This window comes from Mustela putorius, unplaced genomic scaffold, assembly GCF_011764305.1.
Source record: "Mustela putorius furo isolate JIRA1106 unplaced genomic scaffold, ASM1176430v1.1 tig00000832_pilon_pilon_pilon, whole genome shotgun sequence".
In the NCBI taxonomy this organism is placed as follows: Eukaryota; Metazoa; Chordata; class Mammalia; order Carnivora; family Mustelidae; genus Mustela; species Mustela putorius.
The window spans coordinates 4,231,231-4,252,597 of record NW_025421491.1 but is presented as its reverse complement, the minus strand read 5'-3'; the positions used below and the strand labels follow the sequence as shown (position 1 = coordinate 4,252,597).

Here is a 21,367-nt window from a genome sequence, read left to right as displayed (position 1 = left end):
TTAACCAACTGAGCCACCCAGGAACCCTTAACCACAATTTCTTTTTTTTTTTTTTTTTTTTAAAGATTTTATTTATTTATTTGACAGAGAGAGAGAGATTACAAGTAGACAGAGAGGCAGGCAGAGAGAGAGAGAGAGAGAGAGAGAGAGGCAAGCAGGCTCCCTGCTGAGCAGAGAGCCCGATGCGGGACTCGATCCCAGGACGCTGAGATCATGAACTGAGCCGAAGGCAGTGGCTTAACCCACTGAGCCACCCAGGCGCCCCTTTAACCACAATTTCTTGTAGCTTTTTTTTTTTTTTTTTAAGATTTATTTATTTGAGAGAAAGGAAATCCCAAGCAGATTCGCTTCAGAGCTCAGAGCCCAACTCTGACCCAATCCTACCACTATGAAACCACGACCTGAGCCACAACCAAGGGTTGGATGCTTAACCAACTGAGCCACTCAGGCATTCAGGTACCCCTCTTACAGCTTTTATTGTCTTTTTCAAAGTATATAGTACAGGCAGGACCATCTAACTTGCTTTTCTCTCTTTTGATATCTTTTACTTAAATCCATTTTTATTTTTAGAATTTATTTATTTAGTAAAGATTTTATTTATTCGTTTGAGAGAGAGATTGAAAAAGAGCACACAAGCAGGGGGAGGGGCAGAGAGAAGCAGGCTTCCTGCTGAGTGGCATGCCAGATCCCAGAAACTGGAGATCATGGCCTGAGTCAAAGTCAGATGCTTCACCGACTCAGCCACCTGGATGCCCCAAATTACTTCTTCTTTCAAGAAAGACTGGGGCAAAAAATCAAAAGGCCAACAGTGACAAAAACTTTCACTATTCCTCTGCCAGTCATTGTCCTTCCACACCAAAGAACATCTGGAAAACATCCGCACATCCTTTGGTGTTTAAAAACTGATACAGCTGACCAAAGTCCATGTGGTTTCCTCTGGCTCCATTAACACTGAACACTTTTTCTTCAAAACTTGAAAATTTTCTTTGTCTTTCTATTTTGTCATTTGTACCATCAAAAGGAATGTCTTCTCGATGGCGAATTAAAATTCTCTTCCAGTTTAATTTTCTGAGTCTGAAAAGAAATTTTCAAAGTAGTCACACTGAAAATATGTTCTGTCTTCTAGAGCATTGAGAATAGAAGTTATAAAACAGACTTAGCAATGCCTTTTCCCAGAAGTAAAGATATTTACTTTTATGTCAAATTAATTTTAATCAAATATGATGCTGGTCAGGATCCTATCCCTAAACTTATTCATTGCTACTGCCTCAAATCAGCATTTTACAAATGTGAAAACTGCTTTATCTCAAACTCCCAAAGGGACTTCTTAGAAACTCATTTAGGATGTCAGTACAGAAATGAGAAGATGAGAAACCCCTTTGTTTCACAAGGTATGCACAGCTTATTACATCACTAAGAATCCAATCCATGGAAATGAAGGGGATCGTAACATCTTGGACAAGGGCCCAAATAAACAGCTATTTACAGGACATCTCCTGTGTGCACCATGTCAGGGAAGGGGGTGATGCTGATCATATGTGAATTCTATTTTATCCATCGACTTGAGACTGAATCCCCCATAAGGTACAACACGAGGAACATACTAATTGCCAAATCTCTAGTATCTTGTTTACTAATAAAATTATTGACACAGCATACAACATTTGTGAAAGCAAACCTTGACCAGAATTCTTCACAGGCACTTTGTGGACCTTCCACACAAACAACACCAGGTTTCCCAGGCATGCTAAATCCTGATAGGGAAAGCTCCTTTGCCCACTCTAGAATATTCTTTCTTTTACACTTGTTGTAGATATGATGGCTATAGATCCACAGTCTTGTGAAAATCAGATCAACTGGATGGAATGTACTTCCTGGAGCAGGGGAAGGCATGGGGTCTCTGCTCATATAGCCAGAAGCATGTTCTCTAACCCACTCTGTGGCATTCAATATACAGACATCTCCAAGACAATTCTTTTGCAGGTATGCAGTCAGATCTGCGTTCAGCTGAGTCTGCTGGGATCTACTTAGTGATACTGATCTGATGGAAGAGATAAGGAATAAAAAATGAAGTCAATTTTCTCAGAACAGAGAACAGACTCAAGCCTTGCTTTTATTCTCAGGTTAATTTTAACGTCGATGTTGGCCAATTTCTGTCACATACCTGACAGTAATTTCAGGCAGAACTTCGGGGTATTGAAAGGGAAGAATACAGGCCACAGAAAACATCACCTGATTAAAAAAAGAGAGAGAGAAGAAGAAAATGCCCTACGTGGTGTTTTAAGTCGACAGGCTTTCAGTTCTCCAAAAAGCAAAGTGAATTACCGTTGTTTCCTCAGATACATCCAGTTTCACATTGATAGTAAAGTAAACTTTCGAAGATCGTCCCTCAGTCGTCCTCTTTTCAATACAATCTTTCAGTTCCGCTAAAGCCAGCTGGTCATTCACTATGAGCTCGTTCTCACCAGGGAACATACTGGCTAGCAGGTCTAACTCAGAGAGCTGAGCCTCTGCCTGTTCAATCTCAATCATTTTTGGATATCCGTAAATTTCTAAGGAGGTAAGCATAAGAGAGATAATTTGCAAATAGAACCTAGGGAGAACTCAATAGATCAATATAGGTCTTTATTGAAAGTGGGTTTGATTTCTTCATAAAATGTGAAATTTAAATGAGTGTTAATATACTAAGGATCCAAACTATGGATCATAAAGTGAAAGTCATAAAACTATAATATTAACCAGGCATCAAATTCCTCTGTATCTGGATAGTTGACCTGGAATCTTGAGCTATCACAATGAACAATTTCACTGAAGTAAACTAATTATATAGTCAAAAGCCATATCAGTGATATAGCCAGGAGAGAGGCTATGACTGGTTACTTTGGAAACCTAGAATGAACAGAATAAGTAAGAGAATTTTGTGGATGGCTAATATTTTTCTCTTAATGTTAGTGTTTATTTGTTTTTAAAAAGCAGAAGAATGTGAAGAAGAGAAAATATGCTAACAATCTCACAGCTCAAGTAACCTGTGTTGTATTAAAAGTACTAGGTTATAAAATCCAAGTGGTAGAAGGTTAAACAATGAAGATATAGGGGCCCCTGGGTGGCTCAGTGGGCTAAAGCCTCTGCCTTCGGCTCAGGTCGTGATCCCAGGGTCCTGGGATGGAGCCCCGCATCGGGCTCTCTGCTCAGCAGGGAGCCTGCTTCCCCCCACCCTCTGCCTACTTGTCATCTTTATCTGTCAAATAAATAAATAAAATCTTTAAAAAAAAATGAAGATATAGTTTCAGCTGGTGATCTCTTCCCCTACTTTCCTAAGCTTCCCATCCAAGTTGAAGAGTTTAGGTATTACAGTAATGTAAAATATTTTAGGCATTATACACATGCATAAATGGAAAATATATGGTGGTATAGTGTTTATGTATATGTCAAGAGTGAGATATATAATCAAAATGTATCTGCAGAGAGCATATAAACATATCTTTTTTCCCTACTTCTTCCCTTCCAAATATATATCAAAGAACTATTCATTGTCAGTACATAGTGATTTATCTCATTCTTTCTAGTGGTTGACTGTCATACTGAATCATGTCAATAGGTCATAATTTACTGCATTCTTTGCCTACTGATGGGCACCTGGGTTATTTACACACATTTGATATTATAAACATTTATTTAATAGACGTTCTTAATAAAAGCTCACTGAAATTTTTTAAAGATAGGTTTTTTTTTTAAGTTTTTAAAGTTTTATTTACTTTTTTTAAAAAAAGATTTTATTTATTTATTTGACAAGTAGGCAGAGGGTGGGGGGAAGCAGGCTCCCTGCTGAGCAGAGAGCTTGATGCAGGGCTAGATCCTAGGACCCTGAGATCATGACCTGAGTTGAAGGCAGAGGCTTAACCCACTAAGCCACCCAGGCACCCCTATGATACATGTTTTAAAATCTTTGTCGGGGGCACCTGGCTGGCTCAGTAAGAAGAGCATGCAATTCCTGATCACAGGGTCACGAGTTCAAGCCCCACATTGGCTGTAGTGATTACTTTAAAAAAATAAAATAAAATAAAATCTTTTGTCAGATAATCTTGCCATCTCTGTCATCCTGGCATTGGCATCTATTTTATTGTCTTTTTCATTTAGTTTGAGACTTTCTTTCTTTTTAGTATGATGATGATTTTTTAAATTTATTTAATCTGGACATTTTAGGTATTATAAGACTCTGAAAAATATTCAAATCTTCCATTTTAGCATACTTCTTCTGAAACCCTGCTTCAGAAGGGAGAAAAGGGGGAGCTTCTGCCTTGGAGGGGTGGAAGTGCCTCCTTATTGTTACGCATGTGGCCTCCACTAACAGTACATTGATGCATCACTTTGTTAATGTTAGGTGTTGGTGAAAGTTGGACTCCCCACTAGACTTTTTGGACATCACTCCAGAAGGGTGAAGGTGGGATGTCTTGTTACTGCTGCATCAGAGGGGAAATACGGGCTCCCCAAGTGGTCTGACATGGATCTGACATGGGTTTGACACTAAACCCTGGTAAGGTCCTCATTCTCACCCAGCAGAGAGGAAAGTCCTAGATCCCTAATCACATTTTTTTTATATACCATCCTGACAAGGAGTGGGCACTGAAGTGGTTATTACAGCTGAGAGAAAGTGGAATCTAGGTGCACTTTGCTGGTGTGGTAGGGAAGAGGCCACAGTGTTTTCTTTGGTATTTACCCGATGTAGCACGTTTATTATTTAAGTGATTTCCATCTTGCTCAGCTGCACATTTCTTGGTACTTTAGCTAGAGAGAGCAGGGTTTTTTTTAAGGCTTTTCAATTTGTTTGGTCTGTACCCTTGATATTTCTTGGTTGCTGCTTCTTTAATCAAGTCTCAGGTATTTGAGGCAAAAAAGAATAACCAAGGATGTCACCATTGTGTCCTTCCTTGGCTCCCAAGGTCCCCTGGTTTTTCTGCTTTCCTCTTCACTTTTCAGAGTCTTTTGTGTTTGTTTTATAGTGTCCAGGATCCTTAGTTGTACTTAGCTGGAAAATCAGGAAAAATACATCTACTCTGTTCCAAAAGTGGAAGTCCCTCCTACACAATATTTTTAACTTACTAAATTAGTATGTATGTGCAAACACACACATACACACACAGATATACATATACACACAAAGATGGTTAACATCTAATAATTGTTATAGAAGAAAAACTTGGTATAAGGAAAGCTGATCTAATTCTGTGAAACTGATCTAAAGAAAAAATCAGACAGTATATAAAAAAGGTGTTTATAAGGATATTCATTGCTCATTATCTACAATAAAAAAATCAGACATGACCTAAACATTCAACAATAGATGAGTTAAATAAATATATATCTAAACAGAATATTATGAGATCATTAAAAAGTACATATTAACATGGATATTCATGATACAATAGTTACCTTAAAAAAGTAGATTGTAAAAGAATATAAATAGGTATGATCATATTATTCATTGTTATATCATTATACACACATGAAAAAAGTCAGAAAGGGAATTCACCAAATTAGTTTGTTAAATGTGGGTAGAAGGAAGAAAGGAAGGACTGACTAATTTATACGCTTCTTTATTGTATGAAGTTTTAGGATTACTATATAGTGTTTCTGAAATTAGAAAAAAAGGAGTTACACATCTGAAAAGAAAAACAGAGCTCAGTCCCATTGCTCCAAAGGAAACATGTCTTACCTTCTCAAAGAGAATTTACTCTGTGAAATCAAACACTATTATCTTGGTTAATGGCGTCTTCATAGAATTCCTTCTCATCTTTGGGCAAATGTTTATTGAGTAAATACTGTATGTAGAGCTTCATGCTTCATTCCTTCGCGGAGCTTTCTAATTAGTTTGAGGATCAGGATTTATTACCTAGTAAGATATAGAACAATGCAGATAAAAAAGGCTAAATGTGTTAAATGGCTAGTGTTAAATGACTAGTATAGGCATTATTGTGGGGATTAAGAGAAGTACATGTCAATGAAATGGGCTATCAGGAAAGAGTTAAGGAAGGAGACAGGATCTGAGTTGGATCTTTCTCCAAAAAAATTTTTTTTAAAGTTTTATTTAAGTAATCTCTACACCCAATGTGGGTCTCAAACTCATGACCCTAAGATCAACAGTTACATGCTTTCCCAATTGAGCCAGCCAGGTGACCCTGAGTTGAGCCCTAAATATAGGCTAAGACTTAGACAAGTGGAGAAGGAAGCATAGTGGGGACAGAAGAAAGGTCTGTAAGGCAGGAAAGCACCTGAAAAATAGTGTAGACCTGAACCTGTCCCTTCCTCACAATCCTGAATACAAAGGCCTAATTCAGGGGCTCATTATTTGGACCATTTTCTTTTCTGCTAGTTACTTATTTGTCCCCTAAACACATTCTTTTTTTTTTTTTTTTAAAGATTTTATTTATTTATTTGACAGACAGAGATCACAAGTAGGCAGAGAGGCAGGCAGAGAGAGAGGAGGAAGCAGGCTCCCTGCTGAGCAGAGAGCCCGATGCAGGACTCGATCCCAGGACCCTTAGATCATGACCTGAGCCGAAGGCAGCGGCTTAACCCACTGAGCCACCCAGGCGCCCCCCCTAAACACATTCTTGGTCCTTCTTTTCCTTGCTCTAGACTCTAAAAAACTGACCTCTGCAGCCTATACCACCCCACTCTTTTTTCTTGTGGTTAGTTTCAGCTAATGCTCTGGCAGGAAAGGAGAGGATGGGAGGAGAAAGAAGCCAGGGTATTTCTTCACTACATCTTTCCTGTTTTGGTGGGATTCTGACAATGGTCGTGACTCCTAAAGACCATAGCTTTTGTGGGCCGCCCTTCTTCCTCAGCTCCAGCAAATCTTCCAGGCCTAGGGGCAATAATGCACCTCTGTCAACAGTCCCTTCATTATGCAATCTCTTCAAAATTTCAGAGTTGAGTGCATATCTATTTCCTTCTAGAACCGTGACTCCTCTTACCTGGACATTGCCTCCATCAACTCATGCTCCATATTGTCATTACACATACTGTATGCAGTGTCTAAAAGAGGTCTATAAAGACATGCAAGAGGGCACCAACTATTTATTAGGAATATGTTCTCATAATCCGTGATTGGGTAAGAATGTTGCAGTCTGAAAGGAGTTTGGGTGTGTTAGGTTTCCCTTAGTTGAAGGCAAACTAGCTGAAGACCCTGGCACAGCTACTTAGTGGAGTGAATTTATCCCAGTTCATGATCTGGCTGCTAGTTTCACAGATTGGTAGCCCAAAATGCCAACATATTTAGAGTGGACCCAGTTCACAAAGGCTGCCTTGGATGATTCATTATCAAGCCTTCTGAGAACATGTCCTCCCTTTATTACATCTTCTTTACTCCATCCAAATACAGTTGGATCATTTCTTTAATATTAGAAAATGGTATTTGGTCAACAATTTAGCAAGTTCACTGTATGGTAGTTTTAAAGAATAACAATTCTACTTAAATGGAAATGTATGTTAGTCACAAGTGACAGATCAATAACTGTATTAGGTCCTATCAAGAACACATTAAGGAGATGGGATCAGGAGGGAGGCAAACCATAAGAGTCTTAATTTCACAAAACAAACTGAGAGTTGCTGGGGAGAGGGGGTCAGGAGAAGGTGGTGGGGTTATGGACATTGGGGAGAGTATGTGCTATGGTGAGTGCTGTGAAATGTGTAAACCTGGCGATTCACAGACCTGTACCCCTGGGGAAAAAAATACATTAGATGTATATAAAAAATTAAAAAATTAATTAAAAAATAATTTTAAAAAAAGAACACATTAAGGACTATGAGAATGACTAAATGTGGTGGGGGTGTTGAGTTCATTACAATTAACTGGATAAGCAATCAGGAAAATAGGAAGCACTCTTACATGCATTGGCTGTCTCCACAGACCAGAGTATAAATCAATGCCAACACACCATTCCTAATCCCAGTGCTTTTTCAACTGAAGTCATTAAAACATTGTTTATCAAGGCATCAGTGCCATGCTGGGGGAAAAAAAAATTACACAGAGCACTTGTGTGCTCAAATAAGTTCTTGAATGCTGAATGACACAAAGTTTAACAGGTTTCTTCAGGGTAACAGCTGGCCATCCCATTGTCCTGACTAGTATTTATCTTAAACAAAAATAACCCCATCTAGACAGTAAATTATATGGGCACACTTTTAGCATGTGGCTTCTCAAAGTCTTTATTGTTACATACCAATAGGGACTGAATTTCTAGGAAGTTTTAGTATGCTGAGTATCCCAAACCTATTTGACCCCAGATTTCTTCCCCCCAACTGAAGATTAGCTCTCTTCTACACAGAACAGATCAGGAATCCCTGCTTTGTCATCTAGTCATCCTAAGATAAATAGTTTAAATATTACCAATGCTACCCATCATCTCTGAGTTTTTTTAAAAAAACTGCTAGAGCTGCAAACACTTCTCCCTTCCTTAAACACAATGTTTTCTTTACTAGCCAGTCACTTCATGTAATTTTATATCCTATTTTCATTTGACATCCTTAACATATATTTGCTCTGTTATTAAAAAGAAAATTCGGGGTGCCTGGGTGGCTCAGTTGGTTAAGCAACTGCCTTTGGCTCAGGTCATGATCCCAGAGTTCTGGAATGAAGTTCCACATTGGGCTACCAGCTCCACAGGGAGTCTGCTTCCTCCTCTGACCTTCTCCCCTCTCATGCTCTCTCTTTCTCTCAAATAAATAAATGAAATCTTTAAAAAAAAATCCATGTAAGTATTCAAAATCCCTGAACTCATTGGAGTTCCATGAATATCTTTTCTAGTCTTTTATTTTTAATTTTTTAAAGATTTTATTTATTTACTTGAGACAGAGACAGTGAGAGAGAGCATGAATGAGGAGAAGGTCAGAGAGAGAAGCAGACTCCCCATGGAGCTGGGAGTCCGATGCGGGACTCGATCCTGGGACTCCAGGATCATGACCTGAGCCGAAGGCAGTCGTCCAACCAACTGAGCCACCCAGGCGTCCTCTTTTCTAGTCTTTTAAAGTTGAGGTTAGTTATTAGAGGTTATTAGATGGCGAGATGGTTATTAGAGAAAGTGAATTTATTTTGTATTTTTATCCTAGTGGTTTAAGTATGTACTCTGCTACTTAGACTGCCAACATGCACTTAACAGCTGTGTGACCTTAGGCAGGTGGCTTAATTTCTCTGTGCCTCAGTCTCCCCATCTTTAAAATGGGGAGGATAGGGTCGCTGTGAGGACTAAATGATGGTGTGTGGAAGATGCTTTAAACAGTGCTTGGCAACAGAGTACTGTAAAAGTGGTTGCTGTTCTTATATTCATCCACAAATATGTCTTGAGCACCTATTGTGTATCAAGCATTGTCCTTCACACTAAGACTCTAACAATGATCAAAAATCATAAAAAAAAAAAATCTCAAAAATCACACACATAAAATGCCTTTTCCAAGCAAGAAGAACAGCAAGTTCAAAGGCCTTGTGGCAGGGAAGTGCTAGACCAGGTGCTGGAGCCGACTAAGCATGGGGCAAAATTTTAGGAGGCAAGGTTAGAGAGGAAATGTGGGGCAGTTTAAGTTAGGACTCAGAGAGCACGGCCAGGCTTTGGATTTTATTCTGTCCGATATGGAAGACCACCGCAGTGGTCTTACTTACCAGTAAGTTTCATCCAGAGACTTGACTTACTTATGAGACCAGTAAGTCTCATACAGAGAATGAATCCAAGGCATTAAGAGACTGGAAGGATGGGTTTGGCATTTAGGTAGGGAAGATGGTGGACACCTGAAGCCTGATTTTAGAAATACTACGTAATGAAGTGTTATTAAGACATCTATCTCCTCAATAGAGATGTTCAGTAGACAGATGGATGTACAATTATGCAATTTATGAGGTATATGGCTGGAGATGTAATTTTGGGAGTAACCAACATATATTTAAAGGCATGTTTGTTTTGTCACTTACTGAGTGAGTGAAGCTGGGAGAAAGTCCCACTGAATTTGGAGGTCTGGAAGATGAAACAGTGCCAGCAAACAAGTCTGGGGCCAAGCAACCTGGATGCGAACCACTGCGGGAACGATGCTACAGGTGTATCATTTACTTGTCCAACTTTTTTCCTAGATAAGATTTCCATGCAAAAACCAAATCAAAACAAAAACCCCGGAAGAGAATCTTCGGACTCAAGATTTCAGGGTAAGCTGTACGAATGTAGAATGGAAACTGAGTTTCCTAAGTGGAATCATTCTTTTCTCCTCGCAGATTCTTACTCGACAGAGCACAGCGGCTTCAGGCGGCACAAGCCCTGACACTGTGCAAGTCGCAGACCACTGCCGGAACCTTACGCACCGGCGCCGTCGCCCCTAACAACTGACTGGGGCGGGGGGTGGTGGTGAGCGCGCGAAGGGAAGGTCCCGACTGCGGGCGGGGTCAGGAGCAGCCGGAGCCGGCTCTATCCAATGAGCAGTGTAGCGCGTGGGGCCGCGACGTCGCCGAGCTCCCGGAGGGGGCCACGGGCCTGGACCACGCGGGAAATCCTCGGTTCGGCTGGGCAGCGGTAGGCTGAAGACTCACCTGGGCCATGGACCCCCTCAGTGCGAAACCCTGGATTTTCTGGCTGCACGGACAGCTCAGGTCTCATCCAGCGGGAGCCTGGATGAGCGTTCCTCTGCTAGGCAATCCGAAGCCTACGCGGCCCAAGGGAAGCGAGACAACGTCCTCTTGGCTTGGCGCATGCGCACGCGGGGCCCTATGCCCCGGAAGCCCATTGGTCCCGGCTGTTTGGTCCTGGCCGGTGCTCGGCGGCCGGAATTCCCGGCGATGCTATGTGCCTCTCAGTCGCAGAGTTCAAATTCCACTCTATTGGCATTTCTCAGCTGCTGCCACTGCCATGGAGAAGTATCAGACGGCACTGGTTCCCGGGTCAAGGAATGGTCCATTAAAGTAACGCTCCTCAAATACAAACATGGGTAGGAATCGTTCGGTTTTATGTAGCTTGGGATTAAGTATGTAAGAGTGGGGTTCCCTATTCTGCGTTTCTGCTATCTTCCCACACGACAGGGATTCTTCTGGCCCCTAAATAGCAAGGCGTTAGGGAGAGGTGAGCCTGGATGGTGGTGGTGGTGACTTTAGGAAATACTGTGTCATTGCATAGAAATATGTCTCTGATAATAAAAGGACAGTTTGAAGGCGAATCCACCATGAAAGTAATTTAGATTTTTTTTCTTCACAAACTAAATATAGGGAATGCACTTTTTCTTTATGTTACATATTCATTTTAAAAATCTCAAGATTTTTTTGTGAACATATTTAGTGGTATAAGGTATCAATAACTTGCACAACTTTTTTTTATGAAAATAAGATTAGTACATACATTTTCATAGCTGCATCTTTGAGATGCTGTTTTGTGGACATTTTTCAATGTTATTACTCTTTTTTCTTCAACTTTAAAAACAGATTTTATTTATTTATTTGAGAGAGAAAAAGAGAGCACAAGGTGGGGGAGTGGCAGGCAGAGGGAGAAGCAGGCTTCCCGCCAAGCAGGGAGCTGGATGTGGGACTCAAGCTCAAGAGCCTGGCATCATGACCCTAGCTGAAGCAGACACTTAACCAACTGAGCCACCCAAGCGCCCCGTTTTCCCCCAATTTTTATGAGACATTTCAAGCATGCAGTAAAGTTGAGATAATTTTACAGTAAAGTAGTGAAGAGACTCTCAAGGGAGGAAAGAAAGAAGGGGGTGATTTTGCTCCTCAGGGGACATTTGGTAATGTCTGAAGACATTTTCAATTGTCACAACTGGAACGGTGCTTCTGGCATCTAATGGATAGGGTCCAGGGAAGCTGCTTAACTTTCTTCAATGCTGAAGATATCCCCCTACAGCAAAGAATTTGCTGAGAAACTGATGTTGTCATGATTCTAGACACTATCGTAACCTTTTATTCTACCAGTTCTGTTTTATATTAATCCATTCATCCTAAACAGTCCATCTGTTTTGATGCATTTCAAAGCAATTGCACACATTGGCATACTTCTCCTTAAGTACTTCATCCTGAATAACATTAAGATTCAAATGTTTGATTTTTAATTTTGAGGTAAAAATGAAATGCACATCTTTAATGTATATTTGCTGAGTTTTGACAAATGCATACACCCGTGTGGCTTAAATCCTATTAAGATATAGAACATTACTACCATCCTAGAAGTTCCTTCATGCTCCTTCTCAGTCAGTCCCCACCCAAATCCCCAAGAGGCAACCACTTTTGATTTTTTCCTGCCATAATTAGTTGTGCCTGTTCATATCCATGGAATTACATAGTATGTACTTTTGTGTAAGTCTTCTTCCACTATAGTATTTTATTTTTTTTAGATTTTGTTTATTTGACAGACAGAGAACACAAGTAGGCAGACAGGCAGGCCGAGAGAGGGGGAAGCAGGCTCCCTGCGGGGCTCTATCCCAGGACCCTGGGATCATGACCTAAGCTGAAGGCAGAGGTTTTAAGCCACTGAGCCACCAGGCGCCCCTATGATATTTTACAGATGCATCCCTGTTCTTATGCCTTACAGTTTCTTTTTATTGCTTAGAATCCCATTTTATGAGTATACCACAGTTTTCCTATTATTTTGTTAAAAATGTGGGCTGTTTCTAGTTTCTGGCCATTATGAGTAAGGCTACTCTTGCAAACTTTTTCATTTCTAATGACTGTCCTTTAATAAGTATGTGGTAAGCATTTACTATGTTCCAGATATTTCTGAGTACTAGAGATAGCCATAACCAAGATAAACGAGATGTCCCATTTACATTTGTATGTTTCTGTGTATGTATGGGTGTGTGTGTGTGTGGGGGGATATATAGGTAAATTTGAAAGAAAAATACTAGATAGTGGTAATTGCTGGGTAGTGACATAAAATAAAGTGATGGGAGTGATCAGGTGGTTCTATAATCTAGATTGCCCAATTTCTCAATGAGAAAGCGACTCTTAAGTTGTAAACAGAATTACAATAAAATAGCAACCACAGAAGATAGTGGCAGCAGCATTCTAGGCAGAGGAAGCAAGTGGTACAATGTCCCTAAGGCTGCGTTTGAGAATAGAAGAAGAAAAAAGCCTGTGTGCTGAGTGAAGAAAGTTAAAAAATCCTATCAGCGGTAAAGAGCAGAAGAGTCAAATGCAACTCTTGTTACTCTGGCCAGTTTGATAGGTCAGGATGCCACTTTCTTAATCTACTTTTCTCTGATTACTAATAAGATGAACATTTCTTCCTGTCTCTTATGACCAGTTGTCCTTTTATTGTGAATTACTTGTTCATATCCCCTATTTTTCTGCTGGCGCTTGCATACCCCCCCCCCGGCCCCGCACCAAGCGATTGTTGTGTCTTCTGTAAAAGACTAAACTCCAGGGTAGCGAGCCGGTGTTCATTTAATTCACTGCACAGGAGGCGCGGCACTTACGTATTTTTAACAAACGCGTAGCAAATGCTTGAAAATTTTACCTTCCGTTGGCAAGGTTAAATTCAAGACAATTACGTACTGAGCATTTAGAAGGCGATTGGGCAGAATAAGGGGAACTGCGTGAAATGTAAATGTTACCGTCCTAGCCTGCCTTCAGATGTAACGTGAATAAGGAAACCCATCAAGGAGACTCCAATACTCTGACCATCACCAGGTGCTCATGCTTCCGAAGCATTTAAACCACTCCATAATTACACCAGAGTGAGGAAAACAGCCAGCCAGGTTCTTCCAGGTGGCTGTCCGAACTTCCGGAAGGAATTGCGCGCAAGCGCCGATGCAATAGCGTCAGCGCCGAAGGCTCCTGGGACTAAGCCGCCTCCCATCATGCCACGTACCGGAAGTTGTTGCTTTCTAGGGGTCAGTCTGGCTTGAGCTCTGTCGCTCTCTCTCCGTCACCGGGAGGAAGACAGAGCTGGCTGCACAGCCCACAGGCTCATTAGGGGATGCAGTCATGGGCGCTGTCGCCGTGGGTGAGTTCTGTTCCCGCTGACTCGGAGTCACCGCTCGCATCACTTCCTGCGTTTTGAGAGCCCGAATTTCCTGCCTTGACCTGGTTCTCTTCTCGAAGGGTCCTCTTCCTTAAGCACGTTACCCGGCCTCGGCCCGGTACCGCGTTCTCATTGGCTTCATGTCCTGTCAGTTCCAGGAGCTGGCCAATGAGTTGTCGGTGCTGGCGCCCCGATCGACCCCGGACCCGAAAGCTCCCCCGTGGGTGCCGAGCAGTTGGAAGGGAAGGGGAGGTGTGGCGGGCGCCGCGCGGCCAGGAGCACCCTACAGGTGGGGTTTGCTGCCGCGTCCGTGTGGTGGTTCGTAGGAAAGGCAGGATTTGTCATCTCAACGATTCAGTGACCCTAGGGTAGGTCAGATGTACGGCAAACTTGAAAGCCATATTTAAGATCTGCTGACAAAGTTTTATAAACGCTTCCATTTTTAATGGAATCGGGCAGGCATGGGAGGACTGGGAGGGGGAGGGAGCTGTATTACTATGCGAACCGGCAAGACCAGCTTGGATTTAAATTTTGTGTGGAGTCCTGTAAAGGGTAATTTGGTTGAGAAGCTGACTCTCATGTGAACTCACCTGAAAAACTTAATAGGTTTATTGATGTTTTATAGCTGATGGTACTTGACACTCTTTTTTCTAGGTTTATTTGATGGCCTTTATAGCGGCTAATGATTTATGGTAACGCTTTCCAAAGCTTTTAAGTGTCCTCTCACCGGAGTAGTTTACAGTTGTCAAGTTGGTCTTTGGTGTCTGGGCTACCGCAGTCCTCAAACCAGATTTGCTAATGCTGTCTTCACTACTGGAGACGTCTAAATTCTTTACCTTTTTGTTTTTCACCGGAACCTGTTTGCTTCATTCTTAGGTGTACCTACCTATGCACCTTATAATCGTCTTTTATATCTCAGGTACTATGCTCTTTTTCTGTTTCAGTGCAAGCAGTATTTCTTGGGAAGTATTTTTATATGTACTAACACTGTATTGGATGCTTTAGGCAATTCAGAAGCGATGCCTAAAAACCATTTCTTTCTCCTAGAACTTTAGATTCCAGATAGAGAAATAACACGTGTCCAGGTCAAAGATTTAAGAAGCAGCCCATGGGATTAGGGGACAAAAGCAAAAGCGCACGTTATAAAGGTTGGGAAACTTAAGTTGAGAGGTTTATTTATAGTAGAATGGTTGCCTAAGGCTTCATTGAAATGAATATCTTGGAGAAATGGTAAGATTTTGCTAGAGGAGAGAACATCCTAGCTAGAAATCAAAGTCTTAGAGGTGGGGCCACAGTGTTTTGGAGAGACTGGTTTGACGGGAAGGCAGAGAGTGGTGGTCTTGGAACTGAAAAATCTGTGTTTTAATTCCATCTCAGCCACTCTGTGATCTTTGGTCATTTTGTTTCTGAGTTTTTTCCTTTAGCAAAACGCTCCATTTAAAGGGTTGTGTAAAATCAAATAAGATAATGTTTATGAAATGGCTTTGGAGATTAAAAAAAAAAAAAACGTGGTATAAGTAAACTTAACTGGTTCTTTGCTGAGAAGTAATGAGAATCAGGATTACCAGAGTACTGAGGACAATTTTTAAGGGACTGTAAGTGCACAGGTCAGAAGCATAGATATGATGAAAATGGTATTATTAGATGTATCTGGTACTGGAATGCAGCACAGATTACAGGGAGTTGGATTGAGGCAAGAGCTTGGGTACTGTTTCCTCCCCCCCTTAAAATCTCTAATTCTAGAGAAGATAAATTATTTAACATGTTATTTTAAGGGGATGAAATGTATGTAAAAAGTACCCTAGTTTTATATATGCCTGTATACTTTGTGTTGTTTGTTGTTAGTTAATTCGTTTATTTTGTAAACATGGAACTGTGTTAAATTTTAGATGATCCTTGGAAAGTTTACCTATTACTAGATGTGGCACTTCATATAAACCTTTTTGAATTAACTAACTAAACAAGTAAGAGCTAAAAGAGGAATATTTCTAAGACCTTAGTCACGACAGGATAACAGCTAAGTATCAGAATTAATTGGGAAGTGTTTTCAAAACCTGTCTCCCAGGTCCTGCTTTCCACTTAATGTAATCAGAATTTTAATAAACATCCTAGGTAAAATAATTACTATAGTCATTCAGGTGATTTTGACACCAAGTTATTTGATGTGAAGTACAGATTTTCAGAATCATTATTATTTAAAGTTAGGTAGATCTGTATGTACCTTCAGCACTTTTAATATATTCGAATTTTGAATTGTTAACTAAGGAGATGAAGGTTTGATGTGCAGCTAGATTTGTTATAGTCTTCCAAACTGATTTTGGCAGTAATATAATAAATGTGAATAGTTGAGAATGCAGTTGTTATAAATTCTCAGTTAGCTAATACCCAGAGGGAATCTTGGTATGGAAAATGTGGAACAGTGGATCACTTTTTATATTTGGCTTTGAAATTTGTAAATTTTCTAACTCCCTTTAGTAGATTATCTTCAGAATTATTTCATATTTTTCTTGGAGAAATTATCAATTTGATTTGCATAGACTGCAAAGTTAAGAAAGATAGCTTAGGGGAACGTGATATTATTCTGTTTCAAAATGCCACCACCACTCCACATTCATGTAATGAAAAGTTGAATTCCTGGTAGTATAAAGTGCTGAGACTTTTAAAGATCTGTATAAGAAGACACAGATTCTTTCCTGACTCTTACACTTATTGCAAAACTCTTAATCTTACTAAGAATCAGTTTTCTAAGCTATGAAAAACAGGAGTAACACTTTCCTGTCTACTTCAGAATTCTTACTGAAAACTGGATGATATTTGTGAATGGTCTTTGTAAATTATAAAGTGTGATAGACGTAAAATATGTGGCTTAGTTACTATCGCCTAGAAAAATATAAAACATACTTTTTTTTTTTGTCAAGCTAACTTTATCTTGTTTTCTAGATTGTTATTTTGTGTCAGTAAGTAATCCATAAAGTGCCAACATGGGAAAGAAACGGACAAAGGGAAAAACTGTTCCAATTGATGATTCTTCTGAATCTTTAGGTATATTTTACCAATTGAATCTTTAAAGTTATGTTTATATCCCTAAATGGACATATTTTAATATGTACAAATGGGATCAAAGTGTACATTATTGTTCTTTAATTTGCATTTTAACTTAATGTTTTTATTTACATGTCATTTAATCGTCTTGATGTTCTTAATGACATGATACTCCATTGATATAAAGGACCATGGGAACATATTTCATAATTTGGTAATTCCCCACTGTTAACACAAATTTAGGTAATCTTTAACTTTTCAGTGATATGAATGGAATGATAGTAAACATTTTTGTAGCTAAATCTCTTTGCACATCCAACTATCTTTTTAGTACAGATTTTACAAGTAGAATTGCAGAAATAAATGGCATAAATATTTTCAAGGCTCTTTTGCTTCCATAAAAATGCCCTTCAAATTTTTTTTACTAACAGGCCCCCTACCAGTGAAATAAAGAGCCCATTTCCCTTAACATTATCAACACTGGCTGGTATCATTTGTAAACATCTGCTGATTGTGTAGTTGAAAAAGAGTATTTTCTTTTTTTAGTTTGTGTTTCTTTAACTACCTGTTGAGATTTAGTAGTTTTTTATATGATCTCATTAGTTTTTATTTTCTCTGGGTGCAGGTTGAGTTCATTGTACAAAAGCTAAATGTGCCACTTGACTGGTTTCTGAACCTCTTGGGTCCCTGAAACAACTGAGGTGTTTTAGAGTGACTTGCAAAGCCCTTTACTGATCTGGTCCCAACAGGGTTTTCGGGCTCAGGTCCTGCTGTTCGTTTTTACACACGTGTGAGATGACAGTCTGAGGAGACAGTATGCACTTTGATATTTTATACCCTCATACTTTTGTTCATGGGATACGGCCTTTTCAAGTTGTTCAGTCCCTGAGTTTATAGTTTATAAAGTGTGAGCTTTGAGGTCAGGAAGACCTGAGTCCAAATTCTGGCATAGGCATTCTGTAGTTATGTGATCTTGTGCACTAAATCTTAGTTTTCGCATCTGTCAGTGGGGATAGTAGTGTCTTTCTTTTAGGGGGATGTGAGAATTAAATGAGATCATGTATGCAAAAACATTTAGCACAGTGTCAAATTCATAGTAAGTGCTTAATATCAGAAAACTTCCTCACTATAAATAAGGCTGTACAGATGTTACCTAGTCTAGGTAACCTTCATTGATTTTAGCCCTTTGTGTACTGCTATAGCACATTTTGGAGATACTGTTTTTGTTTGTTTTAACATTTTGGAGATTCTTATACATTTATTTATTTATTTATCTGCTTCTGCCAGAATACTACTCAAAGAGAGGAACTGTGGCTTGGTCTTTTTTAGGTTTTCTGACCCCATCACAGTGCTGGGTTTGCAATGGTTGTATTGTTGACTTAACAAAAGACCTCTTCATGAACCTTTTAAGATAAAGAGAATAATATGATAAAGGCCTTAATTGAAAGGAAACAGATAAATGAATTGAAGTGAATTTGGGAAGGTGATGTTTATACCTGGGACTTCAAAAAGCCAAAATTTAAAATTTGTATAGAATCTCTTTCTCACATCATCATAATATTCAAGTGTCAAACAGAAATTTAAACTTTCAGATTATCTAACAGTTTGTTTATAAATTCATTTTTGAAGTTCAGATGAAGGGTAGGTTTTGAGTTTAACTTCAGAAAGCCATTTTTATCTCACATACTCCTTTATTATTTGTTTTAATAGAACCTATGTGCAGACACATTAGAAAAGGATTGGAACAAGGTAATTTGAAAAGGGCTTTATTGAATGTGGAATGGAATATTTGCCAAGATTGTAAGACGGACAATAAAATAAAAGATAAATCTGAAGAAGAAACGGAAGAAAACCCTTCAGTTTGGCTATGTCTTAAATGTGGGCATCAGGTATGCTTCAGTTTTGATCAATATGGGATTTTATAAAACTCTTTGAATTTATTTAGAAGGTGTTAGTAAAACCACAGTTTGGGTGAGTAGGCTGCCAGCTGGTTTAGGTCCTTTTTCCTGGAGAACAGATTGGGGACTGAGGTCTGTGTATATATGGTTTATTGGATAGTGTTCTCAAGTACCACAACCAGGAAGAGAGTTAGGGAGGCAAGATTAAGCAGAGGGAGAAGTTGAAGTAAGAGCCAGTACTATGGGGCCTCAGCTGATCCCATAATGAATTCTGGCCTTCAGAGGTGTCCTGAACTGAGCGAAGGGGCCAGGCCTTTGTACTTGTGCATGGACTAAACACTGGCTGTAGGATGCTGCTGGGGAGGGGAACTGACCTTGGGCAAGGCAGCTTCGTTACACTGAGGATAATTCCTGGGGATGGATAGATTGAGCTGTGAGCTGTCAGTAGGCCACATTCGTGGCAGCTGGGGGAGTGAGTACCTGGGTTTTGGCATGGATGGTATCTAGGGGCAGAACAGCTCACAGTATTGCCATGGTACCAAAGGTCAGGTCTCTTTGTTATTGGTGGCAAGTTAAGTTCCTATGTTAGGCTACTGGGCTGGTCGGCATTCCTGTCATGAAGCTTCAAGATGAGGCAGAGGACTTTTTTTTTCTTTTTAATGGAATTTTTTTTTGAGATAATTATAGATTCATATACAGTATAAGAAGTAATATAGAGATATCCCTATATACATTGCCCCATTTCCTCCAGTGGAACTTTTTTTTTTTTTTTTTTAAAGATTTTATTTATTTGAGAGAGAGCAAGTGAGAGAGAAAGAGCATAAGCTGGTGGGAGCTGGGAGGAGCAGTGGGAGACGGAGAAGCAGACTCTGCTGTGCCAGGAGCTTGATGGGGGCTCAATCCCAGGACCCGATCATGCCCTGAGCCGAAGGCAGACCATCTGAGCCACCCAGGCACCCTCAAAGTGGAATATTTTATGAAACTATAGTATAATATCACAACCAGGATGTTAATATTGATACAGTCCATTCACTTTTAAGCAGTTCTTCCTAGTTTTACTTCTCATTTGTGTGTATGTATGTTGTGCATGTGCGATTGTGTGTATTAAGTTCTGTGTAGTTTTGTCACCTGTCTAGATTCATGTTTCCACCAGCACAGTCAAGATACCAAATACTGTCAAATTACACAGATCTCTTGTGTTGCCCATGCTCCTGCCCCCTTTTTAAAGTAGGCTAATGCAGGGCTTGAACTCCCAACCCTGAGACCAAGACATGAGCTGAGATGAAGAGGCGGACGCTCAACCAGCTGAGCCATCCAGGCACCCCATATGTTGCCCTTTTAAAATTACACCCACATCCCTACTGCCATCTCTCCCTCAAGCACCCCACAGCCACTCATCTGTTCCTTATTTCTAAAATTCTGTCATTTCAAAAATTTTATGTAAATGGAATCATACAGTATACAACATTTTTGGATTGGCTTTTTCACTTAGCATAATTGCCTTAAAAGTTACTAAATTGTGTTTAGTTCTTTTTTATTACTGCGTAGTATTCCATGCTATAGATGTACCACAGTTTATTTATTCTTCTGTTGAAGGACATCTGGTCTGCTCTCATTCCAAATTTGGTGATTACAAATAAAGCTGCTATGAACATTTGTAAACAAATTTTTATAATTTCATTTTTTTGGAAAAATGTCTAAGAGTGCAATTACTGTTATGTACTAGTTGAATATCTAGTTTTTAAGAAACTGCCGAACTGTTTTCCAGAGTGTCCATTAATGTTTTATATTTCTACCTGCTCTGTATGAGTGATCAACTGTCTCTGCATTCTTGCTAGCATTCAGTATTGTCGCAGTTTATTTTTAACAGTTCTGATAGCAGAATAGTGCTATCTCATTGCAGTCAGACAATTTAAAATTATTTGAATGTTGGGGCTTCCTGGGTTGCTCAGTTGGTTAAGCACCCAGCTCTTAATCTCAGCTCAGGTCTTGATTTCAGGGTCATGAGTTCAAGCACCCTGTACTAGGCTCCATGCTGAACGTGGAGCCTATTTAAAAAATAAAATTGAATGTTAGCAAAGAACACATTTATTATTTGTATTTGAAAGGTTTTCACTGAAGCTCTTAAATTTATAAAGTGAGAATGAATATATTTTCCTTTACCTTTTCCAGAATACATTTCCTATTATAAATTTTATTTTGCTATCTATTTAGTTCCTAAAGTTAAGATAATATCACTCTTAATTGTTAACTTTCGTCCTGCTATAGTCACCTTTTGCACTATTAGCAAGAGATTCTCAAAGGCTATCTTTTTTTTTTTTTTTTTTAAAGATTTTATTTATTTGACAGAGATGACAACCTCTCTTGGCAGAGAAGCAGGCAGAGAGAGAGGGAAGCAGGCTCCCTGTTGAGCAGAGAGCCCGATGTGGGGCTCGATCC

The 21,367-nt window shown here is 39.7% G+C and overlaps 2 protein-coding genes across 16 annotated transcripts in view; one reads left to right on the top strand and one right to left on the bottom strand.

Annotated features, from left to right (window-relative positions):
• Positions 1-362: 362 nt before the first annotated feature.
• Positions 363-10,717, bottom strand: RWDD2B (RWD domain containing 2B). Of its 4 annotated transcripts, XM_045085176.1 has the most exons (8): positions 10,568-10,717; positions 9,962-10,113; positions 5,714-5,890; positions 4,718-5,026; positions 2,326-2,552; positions 2,165-2,232; positions 1,679-2,041; positions 363-1,074 (listed from the first exon to the last, which is right to left on the bottom strand). In XM_045085176.1, exons 5-8 carry the CDS (start codon positions 2,530-2,532, stop codon positions 840-842), a joined length of 873 nt encoding a protein of 290 aa, XP_044941111.1. In that variant the 5' UTR covers positions 2,533-2,552; positions 4,718-5,026; positions 5,714-5,890; positions 9,962-10,113; positions 10,568-10,717; the 3' UTR covers positions 363-839. The 4 variants fall into 4 exon arrangements, with proteins under 4 accessions (XP_044941111.1, XP_012914280.1, XP_012914281.1 ...); XM_013058826.2 differs by lacking the exon at positions 4,718-5,026 and having other exon boundaries at positions 364-1,074; XM_013058827.2 differs by lacking the exon at positions 4,718-5,026 and having other exon boundaries at positions 364-1,074; positions 9,962-10,064; positions 10,568-10,675.
• Positions 10,718-10,814: 97 nt separating this feature from the next.
• Positions 10,815-21,367, top strand: part of USP16 (ubiquitin specific peptidase 16) — a 30,061-nt gene continuing 19,508 nt past the window's right edge. For 2 of the 12 annotated variants that reach the window (XM_013058824.2, XM_004757457.3), the window contains exons 1-3: positions 13,834-13,970; positions 16,929-17,030; positions 18,741-18,919. In XM_013058824.2, the coding sequence (XP_012914278.1) occupies positions 16,970-17,030; positions 18,741-18,919 (240 nt within the window). In that variant the 5' untranslated portion in view covers positions 13,834-13,970; positions 16,929-16,969. Of the gene's footprint in view, positions 10,963-13,833; positions 13,971-14,140; positions 14,357-14,864; positions 14,908-16,928; positions 17,031-18,740; positions 18,920-21,367 lie in introns of those variants that run through there. The other 10 variants (XM_013058825.2, XM_004757463.3, XM_004757455.3 and 7 more) reach the window with 8 other exon arrangements.